The 23512-nt window shown below is 34.7% G+C and overlaps 1 protein-coding gene across 1 annotated transcript; it reads right to left on the reverse strand.

Moving 5' to 3' along the window:
- Positions 1-10307: 10307 nt before the first annotated feature.
- On the reverse strand, positions 10308-11543 carry LOC116129775. The gene is made up of 2 exons (XM_031415513.1): positions 11004-11543; positions 10308-10661 (listed from the first exon to the last, which is right to left on the reverse strand). Exons 1-2 carry the CDS (start codon positions 11541-11543, stop codon positions 10308-10310), a joined length of 894 nt encoding a protein of 297 aa, XP_031271373.1.
- Positions 11544-23512: the final 11969 nt, after the last annotated feature.

Genomic DNA, 23512 nt, shown 5'->3' on the forward strand with positions numbered 1-23512 from the left:
ATAAGAACATAAAGTGCAATTAAAAATTTTAAAAACTTAAGCCATGGCCGAATTTTGCAAGTCAACCAACATGATCAAAAACAATTTTTTATGGCATATAAATGATACACATGCATGGATCTACAACTCTTACTGAGCAAGTTAATATGTAACTTCACAAATCAAAATTTGTAAAATTACGCAACATTATTGAACACATGAACATGAACTTTTTGGTCAATTTTAGACAAATAAGGATCAAATCCTTCGCTCTGATACATTTGAAGGATGGAATGCATGGAGATTGATGCATGTGATGCTATAACATGTATGTTCATATTTTGCAAAAAAAAAAAAAAAAACAATCAAATTGAAAAAGTAAGGTAACATGTTACCTTAAGTCCTTAGCAACCTTGGAGACTTTTAATTTCAAGAGAAATAAACAAAAGAGTATCCCCACTAAGTAAAAGAAGAATTAGGCCAAAGAGACATTTAGAGCTCTTGAAATTTATCTCTATCTCAAAATTGATACATCATTTTCTTTATATATGTAGCCTTGTAAACATCAATTAATGTTTTGGAGTTGTAAATAATTCCATAATTATTATGAAGTTGTTAAACTTATTTAAATAATAACATCGGATTAACATTTAATCACAATTATCAATTTAACTCTTAAATTGTTTACATAACAATTGAACCCTTAAATTGTTCATATGTTTACAATTACAAACCATTGTTAAATTCAATTTAATATAAAGAAAATGATTAATTATGAATTGGAATTCCATTTAATTCCAATTAGCAATTTAACTCTTTAATTATTCATAATAACTAAATGTCCTTGTTGAAGTGAGGCTTTCCGCCCTTGGGTGTTGAGTCACATGTTAAGTGGTGATTCGATGGTTCTGGTAGGTATCTTATTTGGGCATAGCCATGAAGGTAGCGGTGGTCCCGGTTGTCCGTTGGTTAGTGGTAGTGTATCGTAAGACCGTGGTCCAAGACTGGATTCGTTGGTCACATATACATGTGTGTGTGCGTGTATATATATATATATATATATATATATATATATAATCCAAAATTATATTAAAGTAGAAGAGATTAGCAAATGTATTGAACAAAATTGTTGGTCAATTTCTTTTAATGAAATAAATTTAAAAAAAAAAACTACTTTAAGTTCAAAAAAACTAATTTCGTTTCATATTTATTAATACATTCATAAGAAAAATATGTTTATGATAAACAATTGCATTTCCCCTCCAAATACATTTCTTGGTTTCTAATTAGTTGTGAGATTGAAATTTCTCACAAAGATTTTACCCATGGTTTCTTGTGGTGGGCAAGAAATTCTTGAGACACTCGTTGCATTGTATGTCGAAACTTTGGTCTGACGTTCAAACATGCCAATGCCATTGATAAAACATGAACTATATCTTGTGCAAGAATCCATTCTACCGGAGGCGAGAGTCGAGGATCTAATACATCAATTAGCATTATATTATCGTTAAATGATGATGATAAGAATTCTCTTGGATGTTTTCCCATTAATATTTCTGATGTCATCATTCCGAAACTATAAACATCACATTTCTCAGTGACAACCATGGTGTAGGCAAGTTCTGTATAAGAAAGAAAAATAAAATAAAATGAAGTTGAGAGATGTATTGAAGATATGCACATAGTAGTCATATTGAAATGTCAAACAAATAAACGTATAAGAATTCTAGGGTTTTGACATCTCACCTGGAGCAATATATCCATAAGTCCCAACTAGTAAAGTTCTATTGGACGAGTCAGGATGAAGAAGTTTAGCTGTTCCAAAATCAGCAACAAAGGCCTCCATTTTCGAGTTCAATAGAATGTTGTTGCTTGATATATCTCGATGAACAATCGATGGTTTGCAATGGTGATGCAAATAAGTTAAAGCATGAGCCACACTCTTGACAATATTCACTCTCTTAGTCCAACTCAACTCAACTCAATAGCTTCATCATCACAACGTAAAACACAAAACAAACTTCCCCTTTCCATATACTCATATACCAAAAACATGCATCGTCTATGAAAACAAAAACCATAAAGTTTTATGATATTTCGATGTCGTATTTTCGATAAAACAACAACCTCATTTTGGAAACTTGTCAAGAGAGGCAACTCCTCAGCTTCTGAAGAGTGAAGCTTCTTCAAAGCAACTATTTTACCTGTAGGTAATTGTACTTTGTAAACGCTACCATACCCTCCAGTTCCGATGCAATATTTGATGTGAAAATCTTCTGTTGCTTCAACCATATCTTCAAATACAATTCTACCATTGTAATATCATATCGAGAACGCATCTTCACTCGGTGTTACTCTTTTCGCGATCACTCTTCTTTTTTCTTTACCTCTTCTAACATTGTTTTTCAAAAAAAAAAATAGAGCAAAACTAAGATTATAATGATAAATATGGTGTAAGGAATAACAATTTTGAGAAAAATATGAACATTCATCGATTAGGTGTAGAGAATTAATGAAGAAAGATAAGTAAATGGCATAATTTGTATCATCCGAACATTTCACATGTAATACATATATATAAATGAAGCAATAAACCACATGTGAAATAAGAACACTTTCTTCTATTGATAAGATAAAATGTATATACAAACTATACACATTCACATATATATACAAAACATAATGCCTCGGAACCAATGACATGATTGGTTCCTAGGGCATACACTAACAAAAACTTTACTAAGTATTAAACTTTTTTCAGATCAGAATCCTACAAAAGTTCATCCAACTGCCTAAATTCTCTATTTTAGTTACGGTAAGAAGAAGGTTCAGTTAACACTTTCATCTGTTGGAATTTGATAGGGATGGTGATAAGGATGATTGGCAATGATGGCTTCCTTGATTAAACATATGGTACGTGATATGTTTTTGTTGTAATTGCATATAGTGGAGGTGGCAGCATTGTAGGCTATGTCAGCATTTGCACATGAAGTAGGTCTTAAGGGTTTGAGGATTATTTCTGGTGCAAATTTCAGTAAGCAAAAGTTGTATATGAGAAATTAGGGAATGGTTCTGAGTTCAACTACGAAAATAATGGTAGCCGCTCAAGTTCATTTGTTCAAGCTGATCAGTTTACTCGACGATGGTATGTTGCAACTGATTAACTTCATTCATTGATATTCTCAAATATCCAGGCCTGATAAATCTCAATTTAGTTATAGTGTTTCACATGTTTCTTTTTCTCAATATATATATTTTTTAGTTCAAATCTGATAAGACTGGAACTTACCAGTGTGTCTCTAATGTAGTTATGCATGAGCATGTGCTCTTTCAATGATAGTTGATGAAGACAAAGCAAGAAGAGCATTAGAGAAGGTTTTTGATGGAACAACTTGTTCAAGTAACTCAATCCAAACACACACACAAGAGCAGAATCGAATAACACTCAATTGGATTTAACTGAATGCTAGTATTGAAAACTCAATGAAATAACAGTAACAAGAAAAGTGACCCCAGAACAATTCCCAGCAATTCGAGGAGCTGGAGACCTCCCACAATACTTATTTGAATCAACTTGATATCTTCTTTACCACTCCCTACCTATTTATACCCAACTACTTCCTATACTACCCTTACCCTAACAACTTTATTCTATCCAGCCACATGCATGCAGAATCCCATAACAAACTGTAACAACCTTCACTCACACTCATAACAAACTGTAACAACCTTCACTCACACTCATTTCCCCTTAGTGCTATCTTTTTATGCCCTTTGACTTATAGACTATATTGATAGGAGGTGGTGGTCTATCAATACCCACCCCCCCCCCCCCCAAGGAGAGCCACCTTGTCCTCAAGGTGAAATTAAGGGAATTGTGTGTTGATGACTTCGAAGGACTCCTATGTAGGTTCAAAAGGAGGCAGATCCTGCCATTGAATGAGGACCTCCTTGGTGCCATCGAGTAGGGACTGCATTGCCAAGACTGATTATGGTTGAACTTGGAGTTCCATCTCTTTGGAGAGAAAAGAGGGGAGTGGTTGAACTGGAACGGAGTTGTGCACGCTGGGTTTGAGCTGGGACACATGGAACACCGGATGAATATGGGCAGTGGGGGACAAATCCAGTTTGTAAGTTGCAGACTAATTCTGTCTAACACCTTGAATGGTCCATAGAACCGAGGACTGAGTTTCTCATTTAGTTTCCTAGCCAACGACCTGAACCTATAGGGCTACAATTTTAGGTACAGAAAATCTCCCGAAGAGAAACTGATGTCTCTACGATGTTTATCAGCCTACTCCTGCATGTGACCTTGATAGATTCTAGGTGGTGTTTAAGTTCATTTAGAATGGCATTGCGGTGAAGGAGCTGCTGGTTCACGTCTTCCACTAAGGAGGGGTAATCAGTCATCTTGAGAAGGAATGGGGGGTCTTTGCCATAAAGGGCCTTAAATGGTGTCATTTTTGTGGAACGATGATAGGTTGTGTTGTACCAAAATTCTGCCCAAGAGAGCCAATTTGGCCACTGTTTAGGCTAGGAACTACAGAAGCATCGCAGATAAGCCTCGACACACCAATTGACTACTTCTGTTTGGCCATCCGTTTGTGGGTGGTAAGCGGAACTGAACTTTAGAGAGGTCTCTGCTGCCTTAAAAATTTCCTACCAAAAATGGCTCATAAAGAGTCGATCTCGGTCTGAAACTATGGACTTGGGAAAACCGTGGAGCTTAACAATTTCCCTCATGAATATCGTAGCAACCTCTTTTGCACTAAAAGGATGAGACAAAAGGATGAAGTGGGCTTATTTAGTGAGCCGATCAACCATCACAAGAATACTATCGAACCTCTTCGCTCGTGGTAACCCTCCAATAAAATCCATCATCAAGTCATCAAAGACTTGCTCCTATATAGGCAAGGGCTGTAGAAGCCCGACTGGCTTGAGGGCTGAATACTTATTAACTTGGCAAATAGTGCAAGCCTTTACTAACTCTTGAACATCATGCCTTATCCCTTTTTAATACACAATGTTTGACACCCGTTTGTAAGTCTTGAAAAACCCTGAATGCCCCCCACCTGGGCTAGAATGGAATTCTGTCAAAAGTTTATCTATAAATCTGGAGCCTTTTGGTAAAACAATTCTGTTTTTGTACAAAAGACACCCCTGTCTAAGTCTGTAGTGTGGGTGGCTGTTAGGGTCAAAGAGAAGATCCTGAATGATAGGTTGTAACTTGGGATCTTGTTGTGTTTCAGTGGCTAGCTCATCGTACTCTGTAAACTGTACTACTGAGATGGTATTCAAATTTGGTCCCTCCCCTCTCCGTGATAAAGTATCTGCTACTGTGTTTGTTTTTCCTGGCCAATAGTGAATGTCGAAAGAGAATCCCATTAGTTTGGACATCCACTTTTGTTGTCCGAAGTTTTTATTTGCTGGTCCGTGAGAAATTGTAGGCACCTTTGGTAAGTTCTAATGATGAATCGTTTGCCCAATAAATACGGACTCCACTTATGCACTGCAAAAATTATGGCCATTAGTTCTCGTTCATATACAGATTTCTATTGTGCTTGTGGTGAAAAGGCTTTGCATAGGTAAGCTACGGGTCTTGACTGCTGGACCAAAACTGCGCCCATTCCATGACCTAAAACATCAGTCTGAATTTCAAAGGGAAGTGTAAAGTTTGGTACTGCTAAGACTAGAACTGTAGTCATAGCTTCCTTGAGTCTATCAAATGCCATTTGTGTCCCTTATTCCAACGAAATGGATCTTTTTTTAGCAAATCAGTAAGTGGTTGTGCAATACTGCCATATCCCTTGACAAACCTCATGTAATACCTTGTGAGGCCTAAAAACCCCTATAAACCTTTCACATTGGTCGGCATAGGCCACTTAACCATTGCCTCAATCTTGTGTGGATCTGCTTCCACTCCCTGTGCTGAAATTATATGGCTAGGTAGTCTAGTTTCTGCTAACCGAACAGACACTTCTTCTTGTTCATTGCCAGTTGGTTGTCTTGTAGAATCTTAAGGGCTTGTTCCAGATGGGTCACATGAGAATCAAGATCAGGACTGTAAATCAGAATATCATCGAAGAAAACCAGCACAAATTTCCTTAAAACAGGTTTAAAAATAGCATTCTTCAGTGCTTGAAAGGTTGACGATGCATTAGTTAGGCCAAATGGCATTACTAGGAACTCATAATGGCCGTCATGAGTTCGGAAGGCCGTTTTGTGAATATCCTCCTCCTTCACTTGAATCAGTGGTAACCAGATCGTAGATCAATCTTTGAAAAGGAAACAGCCCCAACTAATTCATCAAGCAACTCCTCGATGGTGGGTATATGAAATTTATCGGGGATAGTTATCTCATTAAGTGCCCTATAGTCAACACAAAATCTCCAACTCCCATCCTTTTTTTTTTGGACTAATAATACTGGGCTGGCAAAAGGGCTAGTGCTAGGCTGGATGATTCATGGTACCAACATTTCTCCTAACATTTTCTTTATTTCATTTTTCTGGAAATAAGGGTATTTATAGGGGCGTATATTGGGTGGTCGAGCTCTTGCCTTCAAGACTATGGCATGGTCATGCTGTCGGTGTAGGGGTAGTTTAGTGGGTTGGTCAAACAATTGGTTATATCCTTCCATTAATGACACAATCCTAGGATCGGTGGGTTCTCCATCTTGTTCTGGCACCCCTTCCATAGAGCAGAATTCGACTTAGAGGTGGAACAAATGGGCCAGGTTAGGCGGGTCAACCCTAACCCGGCCCGTAATGAAGTGGGTTGAACCTGGACCGCCAATATGGCGGTTCGGGTTGAACCCAACCAGGTAGCAACCCCCGGGCGGGCCGGGTTGCAAAATGGCAACCCACAACCTGGTGGGTTGCTGTTTTGTCTCTTTTAAAAGAGACTCGCCAACTCGCCGGGTTGGCTGTGCGGGTTGACCTGCGGGTTGGCCGAAAAAAAAAAAATTTTAATTTTTTTTTCAAATTACCCCTTTACCCTTGAAATATAGCCGTTGGAGGGGTCTTTTTTTTCATTTTTCTTTCCCCTTTTTGTTCTATAAATTGGCCCTAAACTCTCACATTTTTCTCACAACTCAAATTCTCTCATTCTCTCATATTCTCTAATCTCTAATCTCTCAATTATTCATTTATTCTCTTAATCTCTTTGTTATCAATTTGCTTGTATTTTAATTTTTATTAGTTTTTGCAATTTTTAATTCATTTTTCCAATTTTCCAAATTCCAATTCTCTTTCTTTAATTTTTATTTCTTCTACATTAATTTTTTTTTTCAACTACAATGGATATATATTTCTCTCCCATCAATTACAATGATGAAGGAAACTACTATCCTAGTCCTAGTCCCGCTAATTTTACTAACATAAATGTAGGAGGAGATTCAAATAGTCCCGCTTTCCCATTCTCAGAATCCGATACACCTCAAAATATGCCCCCGATTCCAACAGCTCCCGGTGGTTCTAGAAGTCGTCCTCGTAATCGTCGTGCTCGTCCAACTTCATCTCAAGCTGAGGCGGGATCATCAACTGCCGTCGAAAGCGAAGACAGACACACATCAGACGTTTGGGCGCATTTCGACAAGTTTTACGAGATAGAAAATGACATTCAAGTCAAGAAAGCGAGATGCAAATACTGTGGAAATATTTATAAAGCTGATTCAGGTAATGGTACTAGTACTTTAAAAAGGCATGCTAATAAACATATTAATCAACATGGAAATAGAGAAAACAATCAAACTCAAATAACTAATATGGGTACTAATTGGCGTTATAATTTTGATGTATATAGGGAACAGTTAGCTTTATATATTGCTGCAACTGATCAACCTATTAATATGGCTGAAGATAAATATTTTGAAAGATTTGTTCAAAATTCATTTTTTCCAGGATTTAAAAGTTATTCTAAAACTGCAACTAGAAATGATTTAATAAAATTGTTTAAAAAAATGAAATTAGAATTAAAAAATAAAATACATACTTGTCATGTTAGTGTGGCTCTAACTGCCGATATTTGGAGTGGTAGAGCTAAACAAGATTATATTTGTGTGACTAGTCATTATTTTGATAATAAATGTAAATTAAATAAATCTTTATTAGGATTTAGATTAATGGATGTTGATCATAGTGGTGAACAAATTTATAATAAAATTGTTGAAGTTTTAGAAGATTATGATGTTGTTAGTAAAGTGATAAGTTTAACTTTAGATAATGCAAGTTCTAATAGTAAAGCTATAGATTATTTTCAAAGTAATTATCCTTTATATAACAATTTGAAGTTTTTTCACCAACGTTGTGCATGCCATGTTATTAATTTAATTGTGAAAAGTGGTATGAAAACAATTAAAGAAAATATTAATAGAATTAGAGATTGTTTAGCTTGGATTACTAGTAGTAATAAAAGAAATGCTGAATTTCAAGACGCTTGTATAAAATCAAATATGTCTCCTAGAACTTTTGCATTAGACATGCCTATTAGATGGAACATTACTTATTTAATGCTTGATTCATGTTTACCTTATGCTAATATAATTAGTTATTTTGTAGCAAATAATAAAGGTCCTCATTATTTGGTAGAAAATGATTGGCAAATAACTAAAGTATTTTATTCTTTTCTTAAAACTTTTTACCAATCCACTTTACAACTTTCTGGTGTGTATTATCATACTAGTCCATTGGTAATACATACAATTATAAAAATTTCGGAGTTATTTATAAAAAACAAAGACAATGTAATTTTAAATGCACCAATAAAGGCAGTGGAATTTTTTTTTTAAAAAAATATTGGGAACCCCTTCATTTTCTTCATTGTTTAGGTGTTATATTTGATCCTAGAATTAAATTAGCAGGTTTAGAAAATGGTTTTGACAATTTATGTGAAAATTTACAAACCGAAGTATATGCCAATCAAATAGAAGAGGTAAAAAATACACTTTTCGAAGTATATTTCCAATATGAAAACAGGTATGGGAACCCGCAAAGAGGCGAAACATCAAGGGAAGCTGCATTAGAAGAAACAAATGAAGACTTCTACTCTTAGGGTGCACTGAATAGGCTTAAGAGGACCCGAATCCGAAGCACAGCCTCCTCTTTAGAAGCTCCACCAACAACAACAACTAATGTACTGTCTTCCATGCAGTCGCAGAGTAATGAGCTTCAATAATATTTGGTAACCCCTGAAATGTTACCAGTAGATCCACAACAGAGAGCCAACATTGATCTCTTAGACTATTAGAGAGCCAGAAAATGTATTTTTCGGGTATTATCAAGACTTGCCTTGGATGTTTTCGCTGTTCTTGTCTCAACCGTCTCATCCGAACAAACATTTAGGGCAAGTGGAAGAATTTTAAATGAAAGGAGGACTAAACTTTCACCAAAAATGATTGAAGTCCTCACATGTCTTTGAGATTGGGAACGGTTGCGTCATCAAGGTCAATACGAGGTTGTCGACGATACTTTAATAGAATCATTTCAATTTTGTAATATAGATGATACGGATGAAGAAGGTCCTAATGAACCCCAAAATTAGTTGTTTTGTAAATTGTAACTTGTAAATTAATTTTCAATTATTGCACTCTTTTTTCCTTACCAAGTTTTTGTCCTATTGGGTTTTTCTTGGTAAGGTTTTTAACGAGGCAATAATTATTGTAATTTCTTATTTTATTTTTTAATAAATGAATAACTTTAATTATTCTTATATTACAATTTCAATGTATTAAAATTGAATTAATATTTGGAATGTTAACAAAAAAAAAAAATTTAATTTAATTTAATTATTGATATTTGAAAAGAAATTAACAATTAACTAAAAAAAATTACATTTATTCATTTATAAATTGTTAATTATTCATTTGAAAAGTTAATTAAACATTTAAACTTAAACAAAATAAAATTAAAAAAAAAAAAAAATCAAAAAGAGGGTTAACCTGGCCCAACCCACGGCCTAACCCGGCGGGTTAGGGTTGACGGTCTGGGTTGGGCTAGGCAATTCCCCAACATTGGCGGGCCTAACCCGGCCTGCCAATGTTGTCGGCGGGTAAAAGCAACTCGTCGCGGGTCGATTCGGGCCAGGCGGGTTGCTTTTCCACCTCTAATTCGACTAAATAGCCTCCTCTAGTGGACTGGAGTGACCTTAACATGGCTTTTAGAGATATCACTGTTTTAACCAGGGATGGATCTCCCTGTAGGCTCACCCTTCTACCTTCCCATTCAAATTGCATTGTTAGGTTTTTCCAGTTTGCGCAGATATCACCCAGAGAACTCAACCACATCACCCTTAGAATAGCATCCGCTCCACCCAACTCAAAAGAAAAGAAATCCTAGGTAATCCTGACGCCTTGAACTTCCAGTGGTACTGCCCTACAAACTCCTTCTCCTCTCACTGTGACACCATTACCAACCATTACCCTAAACCTTTTTCCTGTTTCAATTTGCATGCCCAGTTTGCGCACCAAGTCGTGAGAAATAAAATTGTGGGATGCCCTACTGTCAACCAACATAATAACTCCCACCCCTTCAATCTCCCCCTTTATTTTCAGAGTCTTGTTAGAGGTGATTCCCACAATAGAGTTCATGGATAGAGCTAGAGGGTTACCTTCAGTATTGGGTTCTTCATCGTCATCTGGTACTGTTTCGCCCTTCTCTGGATCCTCATCTTCCCAAGCTAATAGGATCTACAGAGATTTGCTCCTACATCGGTGGTTAGGGCTGAATTTTTTGTCACACCTAAAGCAAAGTCCCTTCTCCCTTTTAAGTTGGATTTCTGCTTTAGTTAGTCGATGAAAATTCTCGCCTCTGGAGCTCGAAGCTGTCGTTGTTGGTGGAACTTCTCTCCTGTTGCTAGATCGCGTTGACGATGAGTGGCTTTCTCCTAGGATTTTGGTGGTATTGAACCACAAACCGGGTCACCCCAATTCTGGGCTTAGAGTGACCCGTTAGTATCCTTTTAATTTAACATTTTGGACTCTAGTCATTTTGGGCCTAATTTTCTCTAGCACCCAGTTTTTTTCTTCAACCTGATAGGCCTGCTCCATCACTTCACCCACATCCTTGGCCTGTATAAGAGGCAACTCAGCCCTGATTTCTTCTTTCAGTCCATTGATGAAGATTCCCATCAGCATCTCCTCTCTTAATTCTTTCAACGGCGCTGTATGTGCTTCAAATTCTTCACGGTACTTTGTCACTGAAGCAATCTGTCTTAGTGCTACCAGTGCCTCATAGGCTGTCCCTTGAAAGGATGGTCTGAATCTGTCAATTAGAGCCACTTTGAAGTCCTTCCAACTCTGGACTGGTCTTGGGGATTCAAGCCATTGATACCAGTTTAAGGCTCTTCCTTCCATGCACATGGCTGCTGCCTCCACCATCTCCTTCTCTTTGTATTGATTAATGGCGAAGTATCTGTCAGCCTTGAAAGTCCAGCCAAATGGATCATCTCTGTTAAAAATGGGTTGCTCGAGCTTGCGAATTTTTTTGTCATCTTTCCTGTTATCCCTACTGTGATTTCTTTCACATCCCTTATCTATGCCAGAATTCTGATTTACTGGCGTTTCAGACATTTTCTCTGGTAACGTTTTTCCTCCCTTTCTTCCCTTAGCCTCATCAACTCTCGCATCTCTGTTAAGTACTCCTTGACACTACCCAAATCAGTCTTTATCGTGCCCATATCTTCCTTTATGTTCCTCATCTCTTTCTCCACATTTTCCATTCTGTTTTCCATTTTGGATTTTACCATTACCCAACCAAGCTCTGATACCAAGTTGATGGAACCACCTGTTCAAGTAAATCAATCCAAACACACACACAAGAGCAGAATTGAATAACACTCAATTGGATTTAACTGAATGCTAGTATTGAAAACTGAATGAAATAATAGTAACAAGAAAAGTGACCCCATAATAATTCCCAGCAATTCGACGAGCTGGAGACCTCCCACAATACTTATCTGAATCAACTTGATATCTCCTTTACCACTCCCTAGCTATTTATTCCCAACTACTTCCTATACCACCCTTACCCTAACAACTTTATTCTATCCAGTCACATGCATGCAGAATCCTGTAACAAATTATAACAACCCTCACTTACACTCATAACAAACTGTAACAACCTTTACTCGCACTCATAACAAACTGTAACAACCCTCACTCACACTCATTTCCCCTTAGTGCTCTCTTTTTATGCCCCTTTGACTTATAGACTATATTGATAGGAGGTGGTGGTCTATCAGTTTTTAACTATAATGTCTTAAAGAATATGGATGCATGGCAGGGGCTGCTCAATCGGATCTACCTGTTGGAACAGTTGACATGACAACATTGCAGTGTAGAGAAATATGGTCTGGTGTTACATATGCAGTTGCTGTAATGATGATCCATGGAGATTTGGTCGATATGGGGATTTCAGAGTGCCATTGAATTCTGTGAAGTAGCATGGTGTGAAAATGGACTCGGGTAAGATCCCCCTAAGGTTATCAAACGGTGTTATCTTCTAGCTTAGTTAATAGGCTGTTAAATAAGCTATGAGTCTATGTTTTTTAGATCTAAATTTGTCTCAAATCTATATAGACTTATTGCAGCATCTGTTTTGTCATTTCATTTAACTTTTTTGGTGGATGTGGCATTTAACAATTTTCTGGTAGGTTCTTGATGCTGTGAAATGTTGGACAAAACTCCAATAGTTATAATGTCTAGTAGATAATATTTTGGCTACTTAGGTGATAGAGGGGGAGAAGAATAATACAGATAGATAATATAGAATTAAGTCTAGATAAGGAGATAGAGAGAAACTAATAGGTTAAGAGGAGAAATCAAGAAAGGGATACCAAGGAATCAATCCTGAAGTGTAGAAGATAAGGACTAAGTACCCATTTGCATCCTTCCTTTATGTCAAATAGGTGGAGTTGTGTGCATATTCTTCAAAATTCGAGTTGGCTCCTGTCAGATGATATTGAGGGAAGTTCGTCTTCTTTATGAAACTAAAAAGTTTTTATGGCGATGTAAAACTACAAGCTCAAATAATCCATGATTCTTCATACATGGCTTTGAGATCCCCATTTCGTTCGTCTTCAATCTCTCAAAACCCATCTTTGAAAAGGAATATTTCATCTTTGTTAGCTCAATACACAACCTCACAACATCAAGCTCCAAAAATGAAGTTTTGTATTGTTTCGAAAAACCCCTTGAACGATCCTCACTTGCAAAATTCCTCAAAGAAAATTGTCAATCAGGTAACTTTACTCTGAATGAAGCATTGAACTTCTTTTATTACATGATTAATTCGCAACCCATTTCTCCAATTTCATCATTCACTACATTGTTTAGTGCACTTGCGAAGAAAAAGCATTAAATGAGGTGATTTCGCTTTATAAGTGGTTTAATTCAACTGGGTTGTCTCCAAATTTGATTTCTTTTAATGTTTTGATTAATTGCTTCTATAATATTGAAAGGGTTCCGGATAGTTTTGCGGTTTTTGGGGTGATTTTGAAGAAGGGTTTTTAGCCTAAATTTGGTGACTTTTAATTGTTTGATCAAAGGTCTATGCATAAAGAGAAAGATTATGGAGTTGATGGAGTTGCTTAAGAAAATGGTTGTTGTTGGTTGTAGGCCTGATGTGATCACTTATGGGACTTTGATTGATGGATTGTGTAAAACAGGGAAGATAAGTATTGCCATTAAGTTGCATGAAGAAATGGCTAAGGGAAATGAAGAATCTGGTTTTATTTGTATGTCAAATGTTGTTACCTATAATATTATAATTAATGGTCTTTGTAAGGATGGATTAATTGAGAAGGCTAGACAATTGTTTTTGGAAATGAAGAGTTTGGGAATTAGTCCAAACAAAGTAACTTATACCGTTCTAATTCATGGTTTTTGTCGTGTGGGTGATTGGGAGATTGTTAAAAGTTTATTTATATCGATGATGGATCAAGGTGTGCAGCCTTGTGTGTTAACATTTAGGGTGGTCATAGATTTTCTTTGCAAGAAAAGGAAATTGGACGAAGCAAATACGTTGTTGAAACTTATGATCCAACAAGGTGTGGAACTTGATGCTTATATTTAAAGCATTTTAATGAATGGTTATTGCTTGGCAAGTAGAATTGGTTATGCAAGGGAGTTGTTTATTCTATAACTAGAGAGAGTTATAGAGCTGATGTTGTATGCTACAGTACTTTAATCAAATTGTATTGCAAGAACAAAATAGTCAATAAAGCTCTTAGTCTTTATCGAGAGATGATTTCAGAAGGAATCAGGCCTAATGTGGTTGTATATAACACATTGATCTATTGGCTCTGTAAAAGTGGACAATTAGAAAAGGCAAATGAGTTTTTAACTCATATGGAGGAAGAAGGTTGTGCTCCAGATGAGGTCACTTTTGGTATGCTGATGTTTGGTTTCCTAAAAAATAACGAGATACCAAAAGTTGTTGAACTCCTTCATAAGATGACAGAGAGAAAGACTGAATTTACGATGTCCTTAGTCATGCAGTTACTAATGAAGGCCGAAAATTACCATGAATGTTTGAACCAGCTTCCTCAATTTCTAGTCCGAAAGCGAAATTGAAGTTTACGTGATAAAAATTTTATAAGTATTCAACTTTTTTTGGAGTAGAATCCTGCAAAAGTTCACTCAACTGCTCAAATGCTCTATTTTGGTTACTGTAAGAAGAATGTTCAGTTAACACTTTCATTTGTTCTAATTTGATAGGGATGGTGATGGGGATGATTGACAATAATGGCTTCCTTGATTTGACATACGATACGTGATCTATTTCTATTGTAATTGCATATAGTAGAGGTGGTAGCATTGTAGGCTGCGTCAGCATTTGCACATGAAGTAGGTCTTAAGGGTTTGAGGATTATTTCTAGTGCAAATTTCAGTAAGCAAAAGTTGTATATGAGAAATTGGGGAATGGTTCTTACTTGAACTACGACAATAATGGTAGTCACTCAAGTTCATTTGTTCAAGCTGATAAGTTTATTTTGATGGTGGTATGTTGCATGATTAATGTCATTCATTGATATTCTCAAATATCCGGGCCTTATAAATCTTGGTTTAGTTATAGTGTTTCACATGTTTCTTTTTCTCAATATATATATTTTTTAGTTCAAATCTGATAAGACTAGAACTTACGAAGCGTGTCTCTAATGTAGTTATGCACGAGCATGTGCTCTTTAAATGATAGCCGATGAAGACAAAGCAAGAAGAGCATTAGAGAAGGTTTTAAACTATAACGTCTTAAAGAATACAGATGCACAGCAGGGGCCGTCAATGGGATTCATTTGTTGGAACTGTTGACATGACAACATTGCAGTCGAGAAATATGCTTTGGTCTTTTGTGTTACATATGCAGTTGTTGTAACGATGATCCATGGAGATTTTGTCGATATGGGATGTCTAAGCGCCATTGAAATCTATGAAGCAGCATGGTCTGAAAATGGACTCGGTAAGATCCCCCTAAGGTTATCAAATGGTGTCATCTTACAACTTAGTTAGTAGGCTTTTAACTAAGCTATGAGTCTGTGTTTTTTAGATCTAGATCTGTCTCAAATCTGGATTGATTTCATTGAAACATCTTTGTTGGAGTCCCATACTGACTAGGCACGCTCAAGCTTACTGGCTTATAAGAGGCGGTAATTCTCCCATTCAATAAGGCCTTATAGGGTGAGGAGTCAACCCCATCTCAAACCATCAACAGGATGTGAGGGGGAGTGTTGGAGTCCCACACCGACTAGGCACGCTCAAGCCTACTGGCCATTCAACAAGACCTTATTGGGTGAAGAGTCAGGTCCATCTTAAATTTTATCAATCTGTTTTGTCATTTCATTTAACTTTTTTTGATGGATGTGGCATTTAACCATTTTCTGGTAGATTCTTGATGTTGTGAAATGTTGGACAAAACTCCAATAGTTAGAGCATCTCCAATGGTGTTCTTTATTTTAAAGAGTGTCTTTCATATCAATAAAGAGCATCTTCATTGATTTTTAAATATGAAGAACAAAATTTTTATTCAAATCCAATAGACTCTTTAAATTTTAGGAGAGTGAATATGTTTTTTAAAAAAAGAAACTTAATAGGAGAGAGAAATCATAAACAAAATGCATAGAAACTTGCAATTTATTATTTAAAATTAGGATAGAGAGTGAAATTTGACTCTCTAAATATGGAGAGTCAAACTCACTCTTTAATTTATATTTAAAGAATAAATAGTCTGTTAGACTCTTGTTTCTATGGATAAACTCTTTATAATAAAAAGTTACTTCTTATTAACTTAATTGACTAATTAAGCACATAATTAACTCTCTCTATGCCGCAAAAATCCCTGAAGGTGCCCACATAAAACATTTATTAGTTAAGGAACCACAATCAAATCTAGATACACAAAAGAGATGTATGTTAAAAAAAAAAAAAAAAAAAAAAGGAAGAAAGAAAGAAATACACTAAATCCCCTCAAGAGAAGTGAGTACAATTACAAACCCTTTTAGCAAAAGCTTTTCTAGTACTTAATTAACTTATAGTAAACAAACCCTTAAAGAAAAAGTGTATGATGAGCTAAAGGAATTGCCTTTAAGCCATAAATCCATTCATTTTCCAAAAAGGGCAAACCTTTGGAGAAGAAGTTTGGAGTTTGCCATAATTACGACAATCTTCAATGAAGATGAAGATGAAGATGAAGATGCAGATGGAGATGGAGATGGAGAAGATAAAGCATAACCGCAACCGCCATATGGAAATGTAGCTGATTTCATGGCCTCAACTATATGGGCTACAAGTCATTCAACTATATGAAGACTTCGTGGGCTAATGGGCCATTCAAGTATGAGAAGAAGGGGTGTTTTTATATTTAAATTTTGTATGTTTTTTAAAAACTAATAATAGGGCTCAAACAGAGTTTATGTGAGGGCTTAAATAATAACACTGTATAAAGAAGACCTCATGGGGGTAATGGCCCATTCAACCATGAGACATCATGGGCTTATAGCCATTCAACAAGAAAACCTTATGGGGGCGTTTGGTTGGAGGTTATCTAGGATTACTAGGGTTAAGTCATCTTATATTACTTGATTACCATGTTTGACTGTTAAGTAATGTAAGATATCGGTAATCTTCAAATACCAATAGTGGTTACTACTGGTAATATTGGAGGTAATCTGATTACCTCTATTTTCTTAGGTATTCTAAGATTATCAAGGCTATCTTTTTTTGTTAAAATTCTATCCCTTATTAATAAAATTTTAGGACAATAATGCCCTTATTTTTGAATTTATTTACATGAATACGGCTTTTACTATTTCACCCCAATTAATTAAAAATTTGGACAAAATTACCCTTAAATTCAAAACAAATTATAGCCCACCCATGCCACCACCCCCACCCACTTGCTGCAGTCATCTACCGGCAACCCACCGCCGTGGCCAGCTGCCGAAACGGTGCATGGAAGGTTGAAAATGGCCGTCGTGCGCTGATATGACCATTTCTGACCAAATATCTGGCCGGAAATGGCCATATCTGACTGTTGAAGGCCAGATCTATCGATGGCCATTACGACCATGTCTGTGGCCGTCAACGGCCATCGATTTGGCCGTTGATTGCCAAATCTATCATCGATCTGGCTGTTGACGGCCAGATCTGTCATGTCTGGCCATTTTTGGCCAGATCTCTAGCTGAAAATGGCCATACGGCGCACAGAGGCCATTCCTACCTTCCATGTGCAGTTAGGTTGCCGGATGCCCGCGGCCGGCAGTGGTTGGGTTGGTGGGCGTGCTTTGTTGATTTTTCAAACTTTTATTATGAGGTTGTTTTTACTAAGTTTTTAAATATTGGGGGGTTATAATAATCTAAAAAATAATCAATATTAAAAAATAATATAATAATATTATTTAATTAGAGGACGATTCAGCAATTTAAATAATATACCTAACAATTTATTCCTTCCAACCAAACATATTAATATAACATACCAACCAATTAACCAAACACATTTTTCTAAAGATTCCCAGTAATCTTCAAGGTAATATATCTTTTTAGTAATCCAACATTCCCAGTAATTCAACATTCCCTGAACCAAACGCCCCCTATAGGCTAAATGTAGTAGATATGTGAAACAAAGAAGAGGCCATGATGGTGATGTGATGCTTAGAATGACATTTCGAAAAAGAGTAATACTATACCAACAATCATCTTTCAAAAACTTTGTCTCATAATTCTGACATAGCAATTCATAATTGGTCAACTCGTAATTATTTAGTGGGACTCATACAAGACTCGTTATGAATTGATCAATTACAAACTGTTATAGTCAGAGTTGTGAGAGAGGATTGCTGGTGTAAGAAGATTATAAGAGATGATTGCTGGTGTAGTATTATTCTTCCAAAAAAGAAAATTAGAATCTTTCGAATTTGAGGTGAGACATGCACGTGTTCAATCTCATAATTAAGAAGGAGGATGCATGTGTTGGTACTTGGTAGGACATGCTTCATCAAACAAAGAGATCTTCGATTCTTTAAATGTTTTTGTCTTCAAAATTCATAACAGATATGATTAATGGTTCAAAGCTGCTGATTACTATCATATTGTAATCAACTATTTATCATTTTTTAGAAGTACATTGAAATTAAGAATTAATCCATATGAAAGAGTAGAATATCTCATAATTAAAGGCTGCTGATTAATGGCTTAAAGGCATATCTTAAACTTTATTTTTAAGGGCTTGTTCAGTGAAGTTAATTTAGTTACTAGTTTTTGCTAAAAGGGTTTGTAATTGCATGTACTCACTTCTCTTGAGTTAAGTTAAATGGTTGTTCTTTTTTTTTTGTGTGTGTGTCTTCTCCTAATAGCTATGCTTGTTCATAGTAAGTCTATAAATTAGACCATAAATAAATGCTGGTCAACAATTTTAAATTCTCTTGGTATACATACACTATTAGATAACTGTTGGTGTTTATTTGAGAAATTAAGTGCTCAGGAGGATTTGTGCATTAGCCTAAAACCAAGAAAAAATCATGTTCTTTTTTTGCTTAATCAACGCTAGCTTTTGGAAAATGTGAATGATTCGGCAATTGGCTTATTCTTTGCTTTTCTAAAATTTGAAACCAAACGCTGAAATTCTCTACTTATCCAACTTCTATGGTTTGTTATGGTTTCGTTTGAGCTCAGAGCCAAGTGTATTTTTTTAAAGAATAATACTACATCAATAACCCTTTCTCATAACCTTGACGTGATAATTCGTAATTGGTCAGTTTACAATGGGTCCTATATGGGTCCTGTATAAATCTCACTAATTAATTGTGAACTGCTATATTAGGATTGTGAGAAAAAGTTTATGAGAAAAAATTGTTAGTGCAATATTGTCTACGCTTTCATGGTGCAAGCCAGATTCAGTCTACAAAGCACAAAAGTTGAAATTGCAATGAGAGAGGGATATTCTTCTTTTCAACAAGAACAAGAAATATTAGGATTATCTAATTCTTTTGATGCCTCATCATATGGAATGTTCTGATCTCATAAATTATATTAATACTTAAGATGAAAACAAAGCTAAAGCTGTGCCTTTTGGTTTTTTGTTAATCCCTCTAACAAAAAAGTCAATTTATGGTATTCTTTTGTTAAATCTTCTTTTTGAGTTATTTCTTAAAAGATAAAATTTTGATAAATAACGTTTTGATTTGGAAATGTTAAAGGAGAAATGGATGGTTAGGTTATATTCCTAGAACTTTGAATTATGAGGACGAAGAGTGGGACCAAATATCTTATCAGCTGATATTGGATGAGAGATCCCATCATTAAGAGATTTTACACAGACATCCCTGAGGTTTAGTAAAACAACAGGAAGGTCCACAAGTTTTGGAATAAAATATTCACTCCCTCATGGTTTCAGAATAGAACACTTGTTTCTTTAAAAATATTACACTTTGTTAATCCGATAAGAAATTTGAAAATAAAAAACTTTTTTGTTTAATGTTTTGTCTATTTTACTATTATGATAGTTATTTTTCATAAACATCATTCGATTACAATGGTGTAAATGTTTCATTCTTAGACGATAAAAGTGAAAGTCTGAAACATATGGGCCTCATGTTCTTTCACTAAACCTAAGGGGTGTCCATAGACCTTTACTCATAAAACAATATTGTCTACGCTTTCATGGTGCAAGCCAACTAAGGTTCCCTTTTTAGGTATTGTGTAAGTTTAGCAATTCTTATACACATTTTGGTTTGATATATAATACGTGGGGCTCCACTATATATGATCTTTTACATGATACTTTATCTAATATGTTCAATTTTTTCTTGGTTTTGGGTTAATGCATGCATCTAATTAAGTGCTTTTTTTCTGTTTACAACAAGAGCAAAATCTACAGTACTAAATTTTACTTTTCTTTGTTATAGACTAATGTCGTTTAAATGGATGAAGATGATACTTATATTACCAAGTCACTATTGTCTTAATAATTCAATGATATACTCTAACTAATCTTTAAATTTTATGTGATAGATAATAATAATTGGTACTATTCTAGACCAAATATATACATATTATTATATTGTTTTATAAATTGATTTTGATATCAAATCGATATATTGTAAACTATGTAAAGTTTAATTGGAGAAATTTGAATCAAAATCAGTCATATTATGCTTCTGTTATTTTCATAAATTTATATCAATTTTGTATAAAAATTAGTATCTAATTTGTTGAGATTGTGGAGTCAAATTCAACCTAAATTTGTATTGGATTAGGACATGAGTTTTCTTAATATGTGTTTATGTATAATTGTTTTCCTTTAAGAATATAATTGTATTAAGAATTAGAATAAAATTCTTATTATAATATGAGATTTTAGTCCTATTAAGAATAATGTCTCATAGATTATCTATAAAAAGAGATTACGTCTTAGAGTTAGAGATAAAAAATTGAATAAAAGGTAGAGTCACAATTAGAGAGTAAAAATCATCAAACTAAAGAGAGTTTAACGAGGAAGCCAATTTGTGAGACTGAAAGATTTTTATAATTTTTTTTCTTTTTCATAATGAAATTCTTCAGTGACAAAGTAAATATAGTTTTCATACGAAAAGTGAACTACTATAAAGTTTATATTAGTATTTGTGGTTATCTGTTTTTCATTTATTCACATTATTTCGGTACTACCTTTTAAAAGTTAAACGTAACTTCTTTTACAAGTGGTTTGTTTGCGTCTATCTTTACCGGACAGTCGGAAACCCCACCAATATCTCTCCATTGGATGGGCATGCAAAAAGTAAGAAAAAGGAACCAACATTCAAACGATTTCGAAGAACGAGGAGATACAGAGAATAATTAAAAAGACATGTTCCCACGGTGGAAATCATGTTACGTCAAGCTGAAATCATGAGTTTAGAGGAGTAGTATATATTTTAAAAGAATAATACTGGAGATTCCATAACATTGTTTTACCAAAATACCCTTGCCAACTTCGGATACTGCAATTGTTATATGGGAGTAGCACTTTAAATCCAATCCAAATAAACCCTCTAATTCTCATGCTGTTAGTGTCTTTAAATTATAAGTCATGATACTAAATATAAATCATAAACATTATTATTAAAAAAATATGCACATTATTATATTCAATTACGTATTATTATTATTATTATGGTTGTTACATAAGTTTATATTAGAGATCTTATTATTATTTAGAATATTAAAGTTGCACATTAATTAATGAACCATATAACATGACACTGTATGCTCTTTGCGTATAAAGTATAAACTAGTGACCTTGATATACCCTTTAGTTATCTGTTGTTGATTAATTGAGTTCAAGCTTTTAACATGGATAAATTAATTAAGAAGACCATTATTGTCAGGATTACACTTTAATAAATTCGTTATTGGTTAATTTATTTAAAGGTCTCAACATGGACAAATTAATGGTCTATATATATATATATATTCCTTGATAATAACGGATAGTGTATGATTAAATAATTGTATGGTTACATGCAAGTGATAAAACGTGAGTAAGTTTATTACAATGGTAATAAACCTCACAGATTTAGTATATAATAGTTATATTATGTAATATAAATAGCTATGAGTTTTTATGTATGTTTACAACTTTGTAATAAACAAATACAGTCAATTAACTCTCACTGGAAGTTAATTAATCAGTTGTGTTTTTATATCTTGACTTAAGGGTTTGTTTGGGAGTTTTTTTTTTTTTTTTGAGGAATTTTTAATTAGACTGATTTTGAGGTGTTTTAAAGCCATTACTTGTCAGATTTTTTATGCAGTGGTTTTAACTAGCTCAAAAACTTATCAAAACTAGTGTAGTGTATTTTTTAGGGGTTTATAAAACACCCCAAATCGAGGTGTTTTGGTTGGTTCTAAAATTTTATTTCACAAATACCCTATCCACTATAAAACTATCCCAATTATATCTAAAAAACAAAAAAATTTAACAATATTATATGCATCTCCAACCATATTAAATATAAAATAATTTTAAGCAATCATAAAAAAAAATTATTAAAATCTCATTTCTAAATGTTTTCTTGGAGAAGTGGAGTTACAATTTTTCAATCATTCTGGATGATGCAAGAATGACAAAGAAAGATAAGAAGACTTTATCACATTTGAAGTTATAAAATACTAATAAGTAGAAAACAAATAAAAAACCCTTACCTTGTAATTGAAAAAACAAAACTCTCAAGTATTCGTTAAAGTTAGGGTATTTTTATGGGCATATACATAAATTTATCATTTTAAAAAACTGTCAGAAAAATAAACTCACAAGCACAGATTGAGTGTTTTAAAAACCGCTACTAAAAACCTCTCAAAACTGTTACGATTGTTTACCCTCAAAATCGCTACAATAGTTTACTCTCATAACCGTTACTATGAAACTCTCAAGGTGAAGCTGACCCTAAGAGTTATGTTTGTTTATTACTTAATCAATATTCTTTTCTTTGGTCCACAAAAGAATGTGCATAAAGTACTATTGTTTAACCAAAAAAAAAAACTGTGCATGAAATTCTATTGTTTAACCAAAAAAAAAATGTGCATGAAGTACTGCAGTTTAACCAAATGCGCATGAAGTACTACAGTTTAACCAAAAATCTTTGCCTCAGCCATCTATATATTATACAAAGAAAGACAAGTTCACTCCTTCATCTCTCACATTCATTTTTCCACTCAACTCACAATCACTTTTCTGTTTCTTTGAGAGAAGAATAATGGCTAGATTAATTTTCGAAAAGAAACTAACGCGGACAGACATTACCAGCAAATTTTCAGTTCCAACATGGTGTCTAAATGAATTCCCACCTTTTGAACAAGGCCGGCACTTTCAACATCTGATTGTAAAGGATTTGGAGGAACCGCATATTGAGAGATACTCTTATCTCCGCTTGGCCATCCGCCGACGTGGTTATGCAAAGCCTGTTATTGCAGGTGGATGGCTTCAATATGTTAAGAGAAAAGGCCTAAAACCTGGTGATGTAGTTTTGTTCTTCAAGGAAGAAAATGAAGCTACATCAGAAGTTAACTAC

Source organism: Pistacia vera, unplaced genomic scaffold (genome assembly GCF_008641045.1).
Source record: "Pistacia vera cultivar Batoury unplaced genomic scaffold, PisVer_v2 Contig106, whole genome shotgun sequence".
In the NCBI taxonomy this organism is placed as follows: domain Eukaryota; kingdom Viridiplantae; phylum Streptophyta; class Magnoliopsida; order Sapindales; family Anacardiaceae; genus Pistacia; species Pistacia vera.

Coding starts and splice junctions, on each gene's coding strand:
- LOC116129775 (XM_031415513.1), bottom strand. CDS start 11,543: ATGTCTGAAACGCCAGTAAATCAGAATTCTGGCATAGATAAGGGATGT. Junction 10,662..11,003: donor TGATGGAGCAGGCCTATCAG/GTTGAAGAAAAA, acceptor AAATCTCTGTAG/ATCCTATTAGCTTGGGAAGA.